This window comes from Neopsephotus bourkii, unplaced genomic scaffold (assembly GCF_033783945.1).
Source record: "Neopsephotus bourkii isolate Nb327-2 ecotype Australia unplaced genomic scaffold, CSIRO-AGI_Nbou_v1 NB_1423, whole genome shotgun sequence".
Taxonomy (NCBI): Eukaryota; Metazoa; Chordata; class Aves; order Psittaciformes; family Psittacidae; genus Neopsephotus; species Neopsephotus bourkii.
Genome location: NW_026901900.1, coordinates 3,614,174 through 3,632,864, shown reverse-complemented (window position 1 = coordinate 3,632,864; position 18,691 = coordinate 3,614,174). Strand labels below are relative to the sequence as shown.

General features: G+C 38.6%; 1 protein-coding gene and 1 long non-coding RNA gene across 4 annotated transcripts in view; one reads left to right on the top strand and one right to left on the bottom strand.

Moving 5' to 3' along the window:
* UPF2 (UPF2 regulator of nonsense mediated mRNA decay) overlaps positions 1 to 18,691 on the top strand; it is a 62,884-nt gene that overhangs the window by 16,897 nt on the left and 27,296 nt on the right. For 2 of the 3 annotated variants that reach the window (XM_061368099.1, XM_061368100.1), the window contains exons 7-12: positions 3,992 to 4,054; positions 7,166 to 7,269; positions 7,786 to 7,871; positions 13,733 to 13,841; positions 15,077 to 15,190; positions 16,124 to 16,240. In XM_061368099.1, the coding sequence (XP_061224083.1) occupies positions 3,992 to 4,054; positions 7,166 to 7,269; positions 7,786 to 7,871; positions 13,733 to 13,841; positions 15,077 to 15,190; positions 16,124 to 16,240 (593 nt within the window). The remainder of the gene's footprint in view (positions 1 to 3,991; positions 4,055 to 7,165; positions 7,270 to 7,785; positions 7,872 to 13,732; positions 13,842 to 15,076; positions 15,191 to 16,123; positions 16,241 to 18,691) is intronic. The other variant, XM_061368101.1, reaches the window with a different exon arrangement.
* LOC133220201 (uncharacterized) lies at positions 8,296 to 13,418 on the bottom strand. Its single transcript, XR_009727664.1, has 3 exons — positions 13,309 to 13,418; positions 12,560 to 12,676; positions 8,296 to 8,492 (listed from the first exon to the last, which is right to left on the bottom strand). It is a non-coding gene; the product is annotated as an uncharacterized LOC133220201 (long non-coding RNA).

Sequence of the window (18,691 nt, the reverse complement as noted above, 5' to 3'; positions counted from 1 at the left end):
TAAGATCATCAAGTTCCAACCCCCCTGCCATGGGCAGGGACATTTCGCAGTAAACCACATCACCCAAGGCCTCGTCAAACTTGGCCTTGAACACTGGCAGGGATGGAGCATTCACAACCTCCCCGGGCAACCCATTCCAGTGCCTCACCACCCTAATAGGAGAGAACTTCTTCCTTATATCCAATCTAAACTTCCCCTGTTTAAGTTTTAACCCTTTACCCCTTGTCCTCTCACTACAGTCCCTAATGAAGAGTCCCTCCCCAGCATCCCTATATGCCCCCTTCAGATACTGGAAGGCTGCTATGAGGTGTCCATGCAGCCTCCTCTTCTCCAGGCTGAACAGCCCCAACTTTCTCAGCCTGTCTTCATGCAGGAGGTGCTCCAGTCCCCTGATCATCCTCGTGGCCCTCCTCTGGACTTGTTCCAACAGTTCCATGTCCTTTTTATGTTGAGGACACCAGAACTGCACACAGTACTCTAAGTGAGGTTTCATGAGGGCAGAGTAAAGGGGCAGTCCCTGCCCTTGCCTTCTGTAATGAGAGGTGTGGCTGGAGCATTTGCTGGTGAAGGCCATGGCAAAAAGTTTGTTGAGTGCCTCAGCTTTCTCTGTGTCCTGGATATCCAGGTCTGTTCCCTTCTGGAGAGGGCCCACATTTTTCCTAGTCTTCCTTTAATCACTGACATACCTATAGAAGCTTTTCTTGTTGCCCTTGATGTTCCTAGCCAGATTTAATTCTGTCAGGTCTTTAGCTTTCCTGACCGGATGCTCAATTTCTCTGTATTCCTCCCAGGCTACTTGTCATTGCTTCCACCTCCTGTAGGCTTCCTTCTGTGGAGTTTGTCCAGGAGCTCCTTGTTCATCCATACAGGCCTCCTGGCGTTTTTTACTGACTTCATGTTTGTTAGGATATATCACCCCTGAACTTGGAGGATGTGATCGTTGAATATTATCTAGCATTCTTTGGGCCCTTCTTCCCTCTAGGGCTCTATTCCCTGGTACTCTAGCAGGCAGCCCCCTGAAGAGGCCAAAGTCTGCTCTCCTGCAGTTTTGGGGTGGTGAGCTTGCTGCATGTCTTCCTCACTGCCCTAAACATCAGAACCTCCATCATTTTATGGTCCCTGCAGCTAAGGCTGCCCTTGCACATCACGTTCCCTACCAGCCCCTTTCTTGTTGGTGAGAACAATCCTATTGCTTGAAACAGCATTGTGCTTTAAAAGCTGAGAAGTTAAAGCCAGAACTTCAAGCTGTGGAGTTCATACCACAGCAAAGTACCTCAGGCCCTGGCAAAGACTGTATATTGGTGTTCAAAACATGGGTTCAGTGGACCAAGCTGATGCATGGATCTGTGGGTCTGGGCACAGAGTGGCTTGAACAAATCCTCAATGTTCCAGTCTCTCTCAGCTGACAATAGGGATTGGTTAGGGCATATGGATCTTCAAATTGGGTGACTTGTGTACTGAAAGTTAGTTGAGCTAAACTTGATCTTGGAACTGTGCTGGTCTGTGCCACCTCACAAATTCAAAAAAGAGACAGCTCTGGAGTCAGACTGTTTCAGACTCCTCCTGAAAGAAAAACTGTTAGGATAATGCTATCACTTATTTCCTTAGGTTTTTCCTTTTTTTACGCAGACAGGTTGTAAAAAGCTTTATGCTCTTTGGATGAATTTTCCCTTCTATTTATGTATTTTCTTCTTTGAGTAGCCATCAGCTCATTCAGCTGGGTAAGGTTTTAAGTTTTAATTGCAGGATGTTCACCTTTAGTGAGCTCTTATTTTCTGGTCAGAGATCTTGAGAAAACCGGTGAAGAGCTTGGTTCTAACTCTCTGTAAGGGTCGTAAACCTAGATGTTCCCTTGGAATCAAAGGGAAAAAGAGCAGCTCATTCTGGGTTGCTCACAGCTTGCTAGATAGGCCAAAATAGTTTGTCTGAAGGAATGTGGGTATTTCTTGATTTTTTTGAAAGGGATTATTGTGGTGATAGGAGGGTGAAGATTATTCTGAATATAAAGACAAATAACATGAAAGTGAGATCCTGTAGAAGTGAGGAAGGAATAACAGATGAGATGAGATATAGAAGATCCAGTGTCTGGGAGGCAATACCCGCTTGAGTAGCTCAGAGGGAATTGATGGTTATGCTCTTGATTGTAGGAGGTTTCATCATCATATATTAACAATGATCAGTACTAGTTTCTGTTTTTAAATGAGCTGTTGACTAAGCATTAAACATGTTCTTATCTGAAAGGTTAATATAAATTATGTCAGAATAGGGTTTATTTTTTTCTCATTAAGCAGCCAGCTGTTTATGAAAGCTTGTGAAGGGGAAATAATTTGGTTCAGCCTGTAGGCTTTTTCTTGCTGCTTCCGAGTTGTTTTTTGCTCATGAGTTTATTTTTTGTGAGACAGGTGAAAACTTAGTGTCTTTGGGAATTCCATACCCTGTCAAATTGCTTTGATACTGGCAAGTAGCTTCAGAAATGAATGACAGAAACTAATAGATATAATTGGTAAATCCTTGTTCTGCTGGAAAACTGGGCTGTAAGTTAGCAGCATGTGAGTGTTACTTTACTTGAAACATACAGCAAAACACAATGATTGTTTTGGGGTGTTTTGGGGTGTGTGTAATTCTGAACAACCCCTCATTGGCAGCACCAGATATACTTAATTAACAAAAATCTTAATTTAGGTGCTGTTTCAAGTTCTGTGATGGGTTTCCATCTAATGAACTGGAAGATGTCTTTTTTTCCCAGCCTTTTTCTTAAGTAAAATTCCCTTGGGTTTGAAATTAGGAAAACTGGGTGTCCTTCAGCTACAAAATATAGCTTTAACTTATTTTCATATGTACTGAATTTTTTGTGCATCTGTACTTGAGGTAAATTAGTAGTGTTTGTGCAGAGCTAGTGAAGAATGGAACCACTGCATTACACACATTACACACATACAGACATAAAACAGAGGATTCATGTGTTGACATGGGCCTTGAGTGTAGAAAGGAAGGATGCATGAGGTATATCAGGGACTTAGATCATAGAATCAGAATGGTTTGAGTTGGAAGGGACTTTTAAAGCTCATCTAGTCCAACCCCCCTGCAGTGACACCCTCAACTAGATCAAGTTGCTCAGAGACCCATCGAACATGACACAAGGTCCAAGACAAAGAAAAGTTGTTTTGGGTGTTGTGATAATTTGGTGGTGTGGATTTCATTAGCAGAGGGAATAATTAAATTATAGATGGGGAAATAGGATAGGGTAAACAGTCTAGTCACATAGTAGGTACTGCGTATCTCTTATAACTTCTGCATCACCTTCTGTCACTTCAGTCTTTTCTGCCTGTCCAAATATAGAATCCCGGACTGATTTGGGTTGGAAGGGACCTTAATGCTCATACAGTTCCACCCCCCTGCCATGGGCACGGACACCTTCCACTAGGGCAGGTTGCTTCAAGTCCTGGCCAGCCTGGCCTTGAACACTGCTGGGGATTGGGCTGCCACAGCTTCTCTGGGCACCCTGTGCCAACGCCTCACAACCCCCACAGTAAAAGAATTTCTTCTACCTCATCTATATATCCCCTCTCAGTTTAAAGCCATATCCCCTTGTCCTGTCCCTACAGACCCTTGTCAAAAGTCCTTCTCTGTATTTCTTGTCAGTCCCCTTAGGGACTGGAAGCTGCTCTAAGGTTTCCTTGGAGCCTTCTCCTTTCCAGGCTGAAGAAGCTCGGTATGAGGGAGACAAGACAGTTTTCCAACGTGTGTTTTCAAAGCAGGTCTCTGCTGGTGTAGCATCCTTCACAGCACTGCAGTGCTTGTGCCTACACTTACTTCTTAAAGGTCAGAGACTATAATCAGCTAAGTTTAAGGTATGCCGTATAAAAGGAAAGTTTTACATCATGCACTTAGTTGAAGAGGTTTGTTTACTAGGAATTTAGGTAATTTATTTTGTTTCTCTATTGTGTTAACTTTGAGTGAATCTTAATTTTCTTATTTTTAATATGCTCAGGGAAGAGAAAGGGAGCAGATAGCACCGGAGCTGCAAATAGTCACCGCAAACATGCTGAAAGAAGTGAGTTTTGAGGTTGTTTTTGAAAGAGAAGATAAAATGTTAAACATGAAGCTGTGTGAATGGAGACAAAGATGTTAAGTAAGGAATGGCCAGGGTGGAAGCCATCAAGGGTACCGGGAGCAGGAGTCATCTGATGTTAATACATACCTAGTGCCTGTTTTTGTAAGGTTTGTCAGCAGCAGAAATGGATGTGTAGAAGTGAGTATGAAGACAACCCTGTTAACTTTGCTACACTGTTTAAAGAGCTTGCAGAGTTCCTATCAGAAGAGCATGAATTTAAAAACAGATCTGAAGTTATTAACTAAGAAATGTTTTTTTTTACTTGTGAGACTAGATTCTGAATACATTCCTCAGGCTTTTATTCAACAAGATGTTTAACACTATGCTTATGCCAAGTGTTGTGCAGAGAGGGGGATCCGGCCAAGTGTTTGTTCACGGTTTTAGTTTGTACCATCAGGATGCAAGGGCTCCTGTGTGATCAAATTCATTTCAGAACCTTGTCTCACAGAGGAATAGCTCCAGACATTACAAAAGCACTTGCCTTGCTTCCAGTGTCTGGGTGACACTGTAGAAAGTAGACTGAACCTTTCAGGCAGAGTGGGGTTTCGAGGAGAAAGCCCTCTGCAGGGTTATAGTTTAGTAAATGATGTTGACATGAAAGGAACCAGGGCTCTCTCAGAAGGTATGTGTGTAGGGAGGGGGGAAGGCAAACAAGTAGTTTTGGTGAAGCAGAAGATTGTTTGGCACCAATCGTTGCAGGGGAATCACTCCAGTAAGTCCTTAGCATCTTCTGATGGTTCCTCAGTTCTACTCCCTGGAAGCTGCATCATTACTTCCATTTCTGGTAAATATAAAGGTGTTTAAACAGAAAAGGTAATTTTTCTTTCATTGTCTACAGTGATTATGCTGCATGACTTGATCTGCACCCAGATAGACCGTTATGAATAGTCTAAGTAATGATTGTACATTACTACTTGTAGTGAATTTTTAAAAGAGATAATGCAGTTTTAAAATGTGCTGTTACCGGAAAACTGAAACTCAAGAGGATCAAAGTGAAAGCAAGAAATTAACTGATTTTTTCACATGAATTGCAGACGTGGAATCCCCGGCTGTTTCATTTCCTGTCACTGTAAAACTCTTGTCTTAAGTCTCAAACCTGCTTCAGGTACTAAAAGAAAAGAGCCTTTCCACTTAGAAAGGATCCACATGCTGCAATGAGAAAGAAATAAAATATGAGAGTATCTTTGGCCCTCAGTGAAGGAGAGGACGAGTGAAAGGGGAGATACATTTGTGAACTGTTGAAATTCAGTGTGATAAAAGGGGCTCTTGAAAGATTGCCTTGAATAGTGGCTGAAATGTCAAAGACTTCTTTAAACTGATTTCAAGAACTGTGAGTCAGTTTGAATAGAAGATTGAGGTGAGACAGCTAACTGCTGTAAAGGAAAAAGGGGAAGATAAAAGAACATTAGAGGCAAACAGTATGGTGTGGCTGTAAATACCTAAATGGAAGAATGCAGTAAAATGAGATTTGCTACTAAAAATTGTCTTGTTTGAGCTGTTGTATGCATCCTAGTGAAGTCTGATGTATATAGGTGATGAGTCAGGGTTCCATTAAGCATTTAAAACTTCATGGTCCTCTTGTTGAGCATCTGGAACAGCTTCCTTTTTTTTTTTTTTCTCTCCTTTCTTAGTGAACCCTTCTCTTGCTCTTCTGACTTCTAGTCAGAGAGGAGGAGGAGGAGGAAGTGATGCCATCTGCTTTAATCTCTAGCACCTTCAAGACTGGGTAGCTTGCAGTGTTCGTTGAAACAGATTTTAGCATTTCTCTGCCTAAGTTTAACCCCTGCCCCTAACAGTTTCCAGAAACAAGAAAAAAAATGGTCCTCCAAGGTAGCATCTTTTCCCCCTATAGTAGTTATCTGTTTCCCTTTCAGCAACTTGAAGAATGAACTTGAGTCTTCATGCTGGTTTATCTTATCATGTAGCCTTTAAAGACATAATGAATTTACCAGATGTTGGGTATTTTGTAGGTTATTTGGGTGTGATTTCCACCACATGAATACTTTCCTGGGTATTCCTGTTACTGCTGAACATCCTCAAACAGAAAGAAAACCAAGCTTCATCGTGTTCCTTTTGTAGGAAGCAGCGTTCTTCTGTGTTACTTTGGCCAAGGAAGACTTTTTCCCAAGTGTTTGTGTTGCAGCTTGTTTTGGCTTGTGTTGTGCTATAGAGGAAACTAAACTCTTTTCTAGGACTTGCTAAAATCTGGAAGAGTTTTGTAAGCATACCACAAATTTTGCAATTAGAGGATAACTGTAGGGGGATTGCTCTGGTGAGGTCTTCAGAGCAGATGTCAGAAAAGCTGAATTCCAGTGGCAGAGTTGTCCTACAGTCTTCTACTTGAGTAGTGTTAGGGCCTCGATCAGTAGACACAGGTCACTGTTGCTGCTTCCTGTGTTGCAAATTCCACAGAAGCACCTGCTTGAAAAACAAGTTACCACTTGTCTTGCAGCTGCTGCATGATCAGCCCTCCATCCATGTTGTTTTATGGTTCTAGGCTCTGGTTTCAGCACTGCTGAAGGAACTGAGTTGGCCTCTAGGTTTTACAAGCTAATGTGGAAAGATGTCAAGAGCATACTGGATGAAAGAATAGCCTTAATGGATGCTTTTGGTCAAAAATCCTGTTTCTTCTGCAGGACAAACATAAAGAAAACGTAGAGTCTACAGCTGAATTAAGGTGGTTTGGTTTGTTTCCCCCCATGTTTGGGCCTTCTTGTGATCATCCTTCTATCATCTAAAGAAATTACGATCGTTTTCTAGGAATATAGATTTCTTGTTGCTCTTGACAGTATAAGGTAGGAGGCAGGGAACTTCATGAATAGGAAGACAAGTTTACTTTTGACTTTAGTTAGCAAAAGCAATAAATGGATATTTTTCTTCATTAAAAAAGATATTTTATATTCATCTTTATATATTATCCCTATATATATGTTTGAATCCGTGAATGAATATTTAACAGCTAAACATTACAAATGTTTGAGCGATACGATCATAAATTGCAATATTTTATAGCTTAAAGATGTGTGCTGCTTGTTTATTTCACTCTGTTAGAACAAGAGGATGAAGAAGCCAGTACTGGATCTCATTTAAAACTTATAGTAGATGCTTTCCTTCAGCAGCTTCCAAACTGTGTCAACAGAGATCTCATAGACAAGGTATACTTTTCATTTTTATTCACTCTTAAGGGTAATGCTAGATCAAATAGATTGGAAGCAAAGATTTAAAGCTTTTGAGTCTTCAGGAGCTGAACTATATTTAAAGTAATTACTTTGGAGAAAACCTTTTTATCCCTCACTTAATCAGTAATTGCCAAGGCACCATGTGATTGATACTGATTTTTTTTGTCTGCCTGTTTTTTCTTACGTGTTAGTTTGGTTTAGAAGTAAACTTGGCTTTTTCCTATTTTCCTCCCATTCCTCTCTGACAGATTACTCCCCATCTGCCAAAAGCTGTTTTCTTCCTTGTGTTGATCCAAAAAATCAACTGGACTTGTTTTGCAGCTATGTCAGTTCTAGACATAAAGGAAGACTTTTCTTTATGGCTGTTCATAAAGCAGCTGCATGTAACAGGAATAACTCCATAAAGATGCTTTTGGAAAGCATGCTGTATTACTTTAAATAAAAGCATATTGCAGTAAAGGTGAAGTGTTCCATTGACTTTCCTCTTTACAGGCAGCAATGGATTTTTGCATGAATATGAATACAAAAGCCAACAGAAGAAAACTCGTACGAGCACTTTTCATAGTTCCTAGGCAAAGGTAAGAACTGAAGGAGAGTAAGATGGATCCACGCTTTGGTTATTTAACATACATATGTATATGATTTGTAACTGTTTAAGTTACTGAAAACCAGTGTATATTCCAAGTTGCATTTGTTCATTCCTGAGGTGCACTTCAGGAGTGATTTATGCATTAATGATCAAGGAATTCCCCACAGTATTTTGCCATAGCAGTGTAAATTTGCTTTAATAATTTCTTTTTTAAAATATTAGTTTCTGTCTTCTGGTACTTGTGTGTTTATAGTGGATCTTTTCACGACTTTTTAACCGTGAAAACAACAGCAAAACTTACCTTGTAGCAAAAGAGGATATATTTTGTTCAGGAGAACTTGCACTTATTTTGTGTAAGAACCTATGAATAGTTAGAGCACAATGTAGTTCAGGAAGGAGGATTTCTTGTGGTATGTTAATTCTGATATATTACATAGCTATTATGTATCTTCTAGAATATGTATCTTGCATCTTCTGGAGCAGCACTGATTCTAGGCCAGCCAGTTTAGAGAAAGCAAGTATAAAAGCTGGAGCTTGGCCTCTTCTGTCCATGTAGATTTGTCCTTTTAGAGTTTTGCTATTTCTCCTTGTGTCTCCCTGTGTGAGGGCCCTACACACAGAAAAAGAGCCTTGCTTACAAAAATGAGTGCAAATATTAAAATGAAACTTTTAAATTCATTGGAAGAATAATGTGTTTTTTTTTCCTCTCTGGTAAACTTGTACCTTAAAGAGGCGCGATTTAAATAGGTGCAATTACGAGGGAGTTGCTTTTCTTGCTCCACCTCACCCTGTTTCTCCTGTGAGGTTGTTTTGATGCTGCTTTTAGTTTCTATGTTTCATCATCATCTTGGATTTCCTGTTAAGAGTTCACACTACTTTGATTCCATGCCTTTTAACACTAGTGGGGGGTGTGGAAATACAATTTGAGTGTCTGTGTTGTCTGAAGGCTTGTGTAGAAAACTGCTTTGAATAAACAGGTTCTGGTGTTTTGTTTTCATTACTTTTAATCACTTCTTGCACTGTGTTTTCAACCTTAATTCTAGCTTATTTGTACATCCCATCTGTAATAAGTGTCTGCTGTGCTAATAACATTGCTCTCTTTGCTGGATATAAACCAGTGGTTTGTTTGCTCACTCTATGCATTAACCTGACTCTATGTTGATACTAGCTTTTGCAACTAGAAGTTGCACATAATCTTTCTCTTCATGTATTCTTTTCTCTAAAAAGTTATGGTTTTGACACCTCAGTCTGTGGAGACTTTGACAGGGTCCTGACTGTGCCTGAAATATGAGTTACTGACAGAGGAGGTAGGGAGTTGAGTATCTTCTGTGTTAGAGGTAACAAGGTGCTCTTCAGTCCAGTTTTACGATGCAGAGGAAATAACAGCAGGCTGATAAATAGAAATGCTAATCGTGAAATACATCAAAACACAATTTGAGAGCATTTTTCATAGCCTAGGACATCTACAGTTCTGTAGGACCTCAGACTAGTATAGATGGTGTGGTTGCCTCAAGGAGCTGCTGTCTTTGTGACCGTTCTGTTCTCTAATAGCTGGAACTAATACTGAAGCAAATGGTTCAGCTGATTGCTCATGGTTTTTCTTATAGATATTAATTATTACTATTAAGAAATATTAATATTTAATGTACAATTCTATTTTTAATATCTTTTTCTGCTGTCTGCTCTGAGACCTGCTGGGCTAGTAAATACTCCAGCTTCCAGCTGTAAGATCTTAAGTTCAGTTTTATATATCTGCCTCTTCTCTTGTCTGCAGTACTGATGCCCATCTCTGGGCTACTAAGCAGGAGAAATAGGATGTTGACTGAGCTTCTTGTCCTGAGCCACAAACAGTTGCCATGGAAGTACCAGCTGCATTGCCCATAGATGCACACGATTTTAAAGGGCAGTCTATACTAATATTTACATTAGCTTTATTTCTGCAGCTGGTAAAGGAGCAGTTCCACTTTCTGTCTTGAAATCACTATTTACAATCCTTGTAGGAAAAACTCCAGGTGTCTGTATGGCACATGGTAGTAATGGTTGCTATAAAGCGCTACAAAATTATTTAGAAAATTAAAACCCACTGTTTCTAAGCTTTGTATACTCTGCATTAACTATGGTTTTGCTTTATGTATCTCTTCACTGAGCCATATGATATGCCTTTGCCTTCCATTATTGTTGTTGCATCCTGGTTTTTACTATGAATTCCAGTAGTTTCTGCAATCTCTCCAGGATACCAAGGAAGGAGAAAGCTTTTTGTGGTTATGTTCTTTAGGAGGTTTTGGGGGCTCCTTTTGCAAGAGGTTCAGAGGAACAGCGTCCTTATAGGATGTAGATAAAGCAGTGTATTTTCCAAAAGCATTTAGTCTTCAAGCATATCCAATAATGCTGTTGAAGTCTAGATAGTATGTTATCAGCCATAATAAGATGTTTCAGTAACAGAGTAAGTTCTGTTTCTTCTCCTGAGAGATCAGTTTTAGGAAATACATGCAGGCACGACAGTTTTACTAAGAAAGTACAAAACTGGTTTCGTGCTTGAGGAGCGATGCAGACACTGTAAAGTCGAAGTCATTGTGTAGTATTGCTGTAGAGTTTCTTGCTTCCACTAAGGTTGGGTTGGTTGGGACAAATACAGAGACAGAAAATTTAATTTGACAAAAGGGGATGTTTTTTCCTCAACTAACTGTGGATTAGTGTTAGAATACATCATTGCACTGCTCTGCTGAATACTTATGAATGGATCGCATTTACATTTTCAGCTGTGATTTGAACCTCTAACACAACAGAACAGAAAGCCTTTTAAAAAGATTTCTTCTCAGTGCTAATATACAAGTGGCTTTCAGGTTTGTATTAGAGGGTTGGTTTAATACTAAATATTAACTTTTTAATTCAGGACTATATAGTTTGCACTAAAGTGACAGCACAGTAATTTAACATATACTACTCACAGCTTGAAGGCGTTTATGCGTACTTTGCTCTTGAACTGCATTATCTTCCTCTACAGATACACATGGATCTGTCTAGCTGCATACTGCAGTTTTGCAATTTAAGATCTCTTTTTAGGCCTTCTAAACAATTGTAGACAAATGCTAAACAGCAGATAGGAGCTGTTGCGGCTTCTCATTTTTTTTGCCATCCCCATTCATGGTGGTCTATGAAGTTGCACATTTAGTAAGAGATCTGTTGTTCATCTTACAGAAGGTTTAGCATTATCCTTGGTTCTTAATTCAGAAGTTGGCTGCAGCTTAAGTGTTTAAATAGTTCTGAGCATTTTAGCTCAGGAGTTGTAAACCCCCTTTCAGCTCTTTATCCTGAGAATCCTCAGTAGCAAGGTCCTTTCTGTTCAACTGAACTTGACTTACCAGTATTTCAGTGGCCTGTCTCATTCAATGATAAAATTGAGAGATGTGCTTGAGATCGAGGAGTTCATGCCACAGGTACAAAACAAAAGAAAAAAAGTGCTTACCTGGTAGCATGCCACTTCCACAACATCCATCTCTTCTCACTGAGCAGTGCTGGTAGCAGTTTGTACCTGTTCAAGCCCAGTGAATATACTGCATTTGTCTGGATGTGGATTTGCTTGTGAGGCAGGAGTTCTTGCTCCATTACCTCATACTTTAAACCGTCTTTCTGGTAGAATCCCATTTAATAAATGTCCAAGATGCCCCCTTCACTCCTAGGTATAAAATTTTGGATGCTACCATTCTAGAGTTTGCAGCTAGGACTTTAATTGAGCAAAGTTTGGGGATTTGGGTTTTAAAAGATGTGCTCTTAAGTATTTCACTGAAGTGCAGTCCATGTGATCCAGAGGTCCAGAGCTGACTAAATTACAAGGTGTATGGTCTAAATGGTAATGGTCAGAAGAAATGTTCTTTTACTGTGATAGTTTACTGATGCTAGGTCTTACTTCATAGCATACAAGAGCAGGAAGAGAAGGCAACACTATGGGGTTTGTGGTCATCCTAGTTAATTTCTGCACAACTTCTCAAGAAGAAAAAATGCTTTTGGAGAAAATAGAAAACGTGGGTTGGCCTTAATGCAGGTACCAGTAGATGGTGCCACTGATACTGCAGTCTCTCCACTTCTGAACAGGAATTTTTGTCTCCCCTGTGAAAGGGAATGGATTCCATCTCCGATTGCCAATTTCACAGTAACTGACCCAAGGTTTTTCCTTATTATATTTCACCTGTTTCAAAGCACCCAATCTTAGCATTCATCCCCATGAAGAAACCTTTTGTGTTCTGTGAGGGAATAACAGCAATGTGCTCTGAGACTTTAATTTCCCCTTGGGTATGTTCAGTTTACAGAGATGAAATTATTAGCTCTCAGAAGGCAGGTGCTTGTTCAGCATAAAGCTTTCTGCTACTTGTCTTAAAAGACGTGCCATGCAGAAATCCCCTCCTTTCAGCCCAAGTCCTTTCTCTAGTTCAGCTTTTGTTTGTTTATGTGAAGTAATAAGACTTTCCCTTCTCCGAGAGTTAATGGCTAAATGCTTAATAACATTGCAGTAATTTGCTATGGCTAGTCACCCTTGACTGTGTGTTCCAACAGGCTTGAAAAATGTAAACACTGCTTCAGTTATTGATTAACAAGAGAGAATGAAAAAGGTTAAATAGGTAACTGGCATACCTGTAATGTTTCACCAGGAGTTTTAGGGATTACGAGGAGGCTGCTTACCTCTGCCTCTTTCAGGCAGTATATTCTGATTCTTCTGATCCACACATTAACTACATAATTAGCCCTCTTGTTGTGAGTGGATATTACAGATCTTGGAAACCTGCTCTAGTGGCATAGCTGTAGAAAGGAGAAGGGAGGCAGTTGTGCATGCTTTAGTTTTGATTTGATTTTCTGGTTTTACTTTGTGCCAGAGCAAGACGTATTTAAATCTAAAATCTGTGCTTTTAGATTTCTTCTTTTCCTTTCTTTTCTTTTTCATTTTTTTTCCCTAGCAGTAAGGGAAAACCTGAACCCTTCATAAAGTGTAAATTCCAGATCCATTTTCCCCTTACAGGCAATTTTTCACTTGCAGCATGCAAATTTAACATGTGTTTCTCCACTTAAAACTTGTTTTATGGTTCATCTGTTGACAGCATTTACTTATGTTCTGAAAGTAAACTAAAAATACCTTCTTCAGTTTGTTAAATGCTATTAGGAGGCCTCAGAGAGCAGTTGGTTTCTCTGCATTTAAAAGCGGTACCTGCACATTTACGCAAAGCAGTTGTGCTACATTCTGTGTCCTGTTACATGATGCCACAAACCAGGTTTAAGGGCATTTATCTGGGTTTTACAACGAGATAGTCTTTAATGGAAAGAAACAAAGTATAACCTAAAGAGAACACAAATTGCCATCTGCTGAGCTTTGGTTTATGTAATAACTACTACTTTCACTTAGAAGTTCACTGCCTTAAAAATAAAGATGTTCTTACCTTCCTGGTTATGTCTGCTGATACTCAGAGAAGAGAAATAAAAGCAGTAGCAAATGGAGTCATCTGTAAGAACTTCTCATTTTGCTTATTGAGAGGCATCAGGATTCTCTTTGTATCTGGTAATTCCTTATAGGTCAAATTCTGTAGCTGAGATGGTGTTTGGCATTTCACCCGAGGCAGTAGTTTTGAAAGGAAATGAGCTGTGAAGGATTCCAGTAGGATGGGGTAACATACCTTCTTATATTGCTGTTTTTAAATAGTATTGCATTTGGAAGTGTGAGCCCATAAAATTGCGTGTAGTAGTAGTTCTGTTGGTATATGCACACTCATTCCTTTCACAAGTAAAATTGTAACCATACTTACAGACATAAATACATTTTTGTCTATGAATTGCTTGTCTGTTCTACCATCTCCTCTGTTGCAGGTTGGATTTGCTACCGTTTTATGCAAGACTGGTTGCCACATTGCATCCTTGTATGTCTGATGTAGCAGAGGATCTTTGTTCCACGCTGAAAGGGGACTTCAGATTTCATGTATGTTTTGTTGATTCAGTGGTTTGCATTCAGATTAACCAATCTGATAATAGTCATCCTTTGGGGAATAAATAATGTTTGATATTATGTAGGTGCTAATTTTGAAATCCAGTGAATGTTTTTCTATCATCCAAGTGGATTTATTCTCAAATACTGCATTCATACATTTTAAAGCAAAATTGTTTTACAATTTACCATATGCATTAGTGTGTATATATATATGCAACAGCTAAACCAAATTGCAAAAACTGTGCTCCAACTGTGTTAAGAGTTTTCTGTAAATTAATAACTTGCATTTGAAATGAGAATTGACCTATTCTAACAACACTTTCCCCACTACAAGGTTACTGCTGTAATCTAGTGCTTGCTATTGTAGTGCTTAAGTCAGTTATTTTTTATTCTTTTCATCAACCAAAATTTTCCTCACAAATACGTTTTCAGTGTTGTTTCTTTCATTTTGTTCTAGGTTTATTAATGAAATTGGTTACTGTGCACAGTGGTGATTCATTCACTGCTTTCCATGTTTTATATGGCATAAAAATATTGCATGAAACTTGGAAACCAGTGAAGGAATCATCACTGTGGTGATCTTCTTTCTAATACTGACATTTAGAATGTGTATGAATTGCTCTTAGTTACAGACTTATTTAAGTCTAACCATCTGAAATTAACTGTTTGTACTCAGGAAAAGCTATTTCTTTTGGGGAGAAATACAGGTTTGCATTTTGCGGGTTATGTTTAGACATAGATTTCTACATTGGTAATAAAATTATACTGGATATCAGTAATTTTAAAAGAAAAAAAAAAGAGAGGAGGGGTAAGGGGTAGTCTGCACGTTATTAAACTGGACTTGAAAAGCTGTCAGTGTTTAATATTTCCTTAGGGACTAGGTGGTCCTATTCATTTAGAGACTACTTAATGATTCTAAAAATACAGAATCTAGAATACATAACTACTACTTCATTGTGGTAAAGGGGGTTGGCCAGGTTGATGTGTGGTGGGTGGTTTTGGGGGGGGGAGTGGAGGGATTGGGAAAGAAATTGGAAAGCTTCTGAAGAAACAGGGTTGTAGAGAGACTTTTAGGAAACCTGATGATAGCTAAAGGTAGAGCATAAGGAAGTAAATAAATACCAAACATTGCCTTATTCCTAAAGTATTACACAGATGTGTGTTGAAGTAAATTCTAAGAGGTGGGTATTTTTAAGAGCCTACGTTCAAATGCATTCTTTTTTTAGGTAAGAAAAAAGGACCAGATCAACATCGAAACAAAGAATAAAGCTGTGAGATTCATTGGCGAGCTTACCAAGTTTAAGATGTTCTCCAAAAACGATACTCTCCACTGCTTAAAGGTTAGTGTTGTGATTGTAGAAATATTGCTACTTACTCATCTGCTATGCATTGCAAAGATTTCATTATGTTGATTACAATTAATGTTTCTACAGAGAACACAACAGTAAGAGGAGGGCATTAGGAGTGGAAGGCTTTTCAGTGATGCAAGGAGAAGCATATGCCATTTTAGCAGGTGCTTTTGTTCATTGAAGAACAAACCAAACCTTTGGAAAGCATTAATCTTCAGGCATATCATCTCAGTTTGCATGCTGATAAACATTCAAACTTGTCTTTGAGTCAAGTCCCAGATTAAAAATGGGTTTTAAAAGATAAAAGCATGTTTTATATAGGTGGTTGAAGACTCAGGGGTTAAGATCACTTCCTGTGGGAATAGTTTGTTACCTGTTGACTCAGGTATCAAAGCTGAATTCTTATAAAGATTATCTGATCATCTTTCTTTTTTTTCCTCCCATCTACAAAATATTGAAAAGGGCGAAACTTTGTTAATTTTCAGCTGCTGCTTAACTTAATGTAATTAAATTTAGACGTGCGTTGAGGTTATTGTGTCCTTGTGCAGTATTATTTGATGGTTTTCCTGTCTATCAACAGGAATTTTAAAGCAGATGTGACAGAGTTGGACGTGGTATAGGGAAGATTATAAGAGTTTGTTTCAGTATCGTAGTCTCTTCATGCTAGGCTTAGGAAGCATCCTGTTTTTCAGGTTTCTGGAGCCTTAATTTGGATTCCAAACTCTTCTTATAATACTTTTTTAATGAGAAATATTTTTAGTTTTGTGAACATCTGACCAGTGAAATCAATTTGCATCTTTTTTTTTTTTCTCTGAAAGAACATGGAACACTACAGTAGTGTGCTGTCTGGTAGATGTAACTTACTGTTTTCTGCAGTCGAAAAAGATGTTTAACATGCTGTATTTTTATATAAATATATACCAGATGCTTCTGTCAGATTTTTCTCATCACCATATTGAAATGGCTTGTACTCTGCTGGAAACCTGTGGAAGATTCCTCTTCAGATCACCAGAATCTCACTTAAGAACCAGTGTTCTTCTGGTAAGAGAAAACCTGTTGTCTTATGGGGTGGGGTGTCACGCACGAAATTAAACCAATGATTACTTTGATTTTCTGGCTTTGTGATGTGGTCTCACCATAATGATGATTGTGATAAACATCTCAATTGTCAGTTACAACATTCAAGCACAGTAAGTGAAAACTTGCATTAGGTTTTATCTTGAATGCTCAGGGAGGATAAAGTTCTTGATACTTTAATAAAAACAGAGACAAGTATGGGAAGATAATGAATCTGTTATCCTTAAATCTCACCTCCTCATTGTGGAATGATGGACTGGTGTTACCTGTGTTCAAGTCCTAGGCTGCTTTGATGCTATCAGGCTTTATGTAATCCTGCGGACTTGTATCATCTTGTTATTTACAGCCTGTCCAGTGTTGTCTCAGCTCTGAGATTGCACCTCCTGTGAGAATAGCTATTTGAAAGTATTCTGGAGAGCTCCAGTTGACCTATAAATCTGTTCATGACTTAAAAAAGAAATAAAGAATTGAATTTCTGAAGCAAAAGACTTTGCTTTTAAACTACAAATAATTTGGAGATTAGAGGAAAACCAGAGCCTGAGGTTAAAAGAATCCAGTAGCTGTACCTGCACATGCCTGAAATGCTATTTGAAGGGAAAAATAGTAGTGGATGGAGCTGGAGATAAGATATTTCAACTCAAGGTGAAGACAGTTGTGAAAGAAGTGGTTTCCGTGGCTGTGTAATGATCTGGGGTTCCAAACTTGAAGGAGAAATTTATGAAGACACTGTAGAAATAGCTTTTAGAAGTAGAGCTCGGTAATTAAGGTAAGAGTAGAAGCGGTATCTGTAAGTCTAGATTCAAAAATAACAAGGGTTATCTTTGAGTCTTTTTTAGTGTGTGAGCTCTGAATAACATGCTTACTAGCTTGAGACTATCCTAAAACTCTTGTGTCCAAGGCAAGAGACTGAGTCCAATATGGTTGAAGGAATCCTTCAAAGATGGATACTAGCAATAGGAAATGGCATTAGATTAAAAGCAGCTTAAGCAGATACAGACCAACTAATAGACCATGTAATTGTATTTGGAGCCTAAGTAGATGTTTTAATGTTCCCTTCAAATTTGTGTACTGCAGGAAGAATAGAGGTTCACATCTGCAGTAAAGAAAGCAGTCTGTGTGTCTGCCCTTCTGGAAAGGAGCAATTTAAATGTTTAGAACCTCTTCCTAAAAACAGAGCTCTTAAGCTGTGAAATATCACTGTCTCTGCTGTATTTATCTGCTTTCTTACCAGATCACAGGCTTACTCTTGACAGGCCTTTCTCTTGAATCCATAGTCTTTCTTCACATGCTCTAGTTAATGGAGAAGCAGTTGTTGCGCATTTGGTTACGTTGTTGTACAGTATATTCCTCTCAAAATGCTGTTTCTTTCTGAATCTCTTTGAATGTCGTAGCGTTTATTGTGGTGGTTTAGTCACAAGAGGTGGGCAAATTAACTGCAGGTTCTTGTCTCATGCTTTTTGTTGAAGTGTACTTTGTGTCTTGAAAGGTTTGAATGTCTCAGTTTTCTAAAGGTTTGCCAGCTGATGGGTTTTATTGTTAAATATATTTCTTTCCATAACCAAGTATTTTTCCCCTGAAAACACTGTTCCAGTATCTTTAAAAGACACTTTACCTATTGCTGCCATGTTTTTCGGTAGTTGTTAAAACATTTTAGAAGGCAGGAAAAATAAAGTACCTTTATCAAAGCTGCCTTTTGTAACTGACTGCTTTTGGTTCTGTGCACTACAAAACCACTGATTGCTGTATTTCTGAAACCTGGATGAGCACTAAACATGATTTAACTGTGAAGTGCAAGAGAAACTACGAACACTGTTTCAGTAACTCCTAAAACTTCACACAGTTTTGTATTTTTTTCTTATGCATTGAGGAACCAGGAGAAGAGAGATGGCACATAAGTGTGGAATATCTATTGACTAAGATGTATAATTGGCTACATAGATTTATATTCTACAGACATCTTAATAGCTACATCTTCTAATGTTACCCTACAGAAACTGTAACAATTAATTTTGACTTAACTTGTCTTATACCAGTTCGATCATAGTCTTATGGTACCAGTTAGTGTGATTTATAGAAAAGATTGCTCCCAAAGCAAACTAATTAGGATCTTGTAGTACAAATCTAAGTAAATGTAAAGCTAATCTTACTAATGATTTTTAGGGGTAGGATTAAGGTCTCTTGATCTTCCAAATAATTATTTGTATTAATACATACTGATGATATAGTATGTAATAAGATTCAAAGCAGGCTCTTTGTCTCCTATTGTCTCTTATTAGAGACAATACTGCTTTTTCTGGTGTGGAAGAAAGCTAAGAATTTATTTTAAAAGTAACTAAGGGAAAATTAAGTAGTAAAGCAGTGCTGTAAGAGTGCTTCAAACTTAGCAAGAAAGAAACATTTAATGAACACATTCTG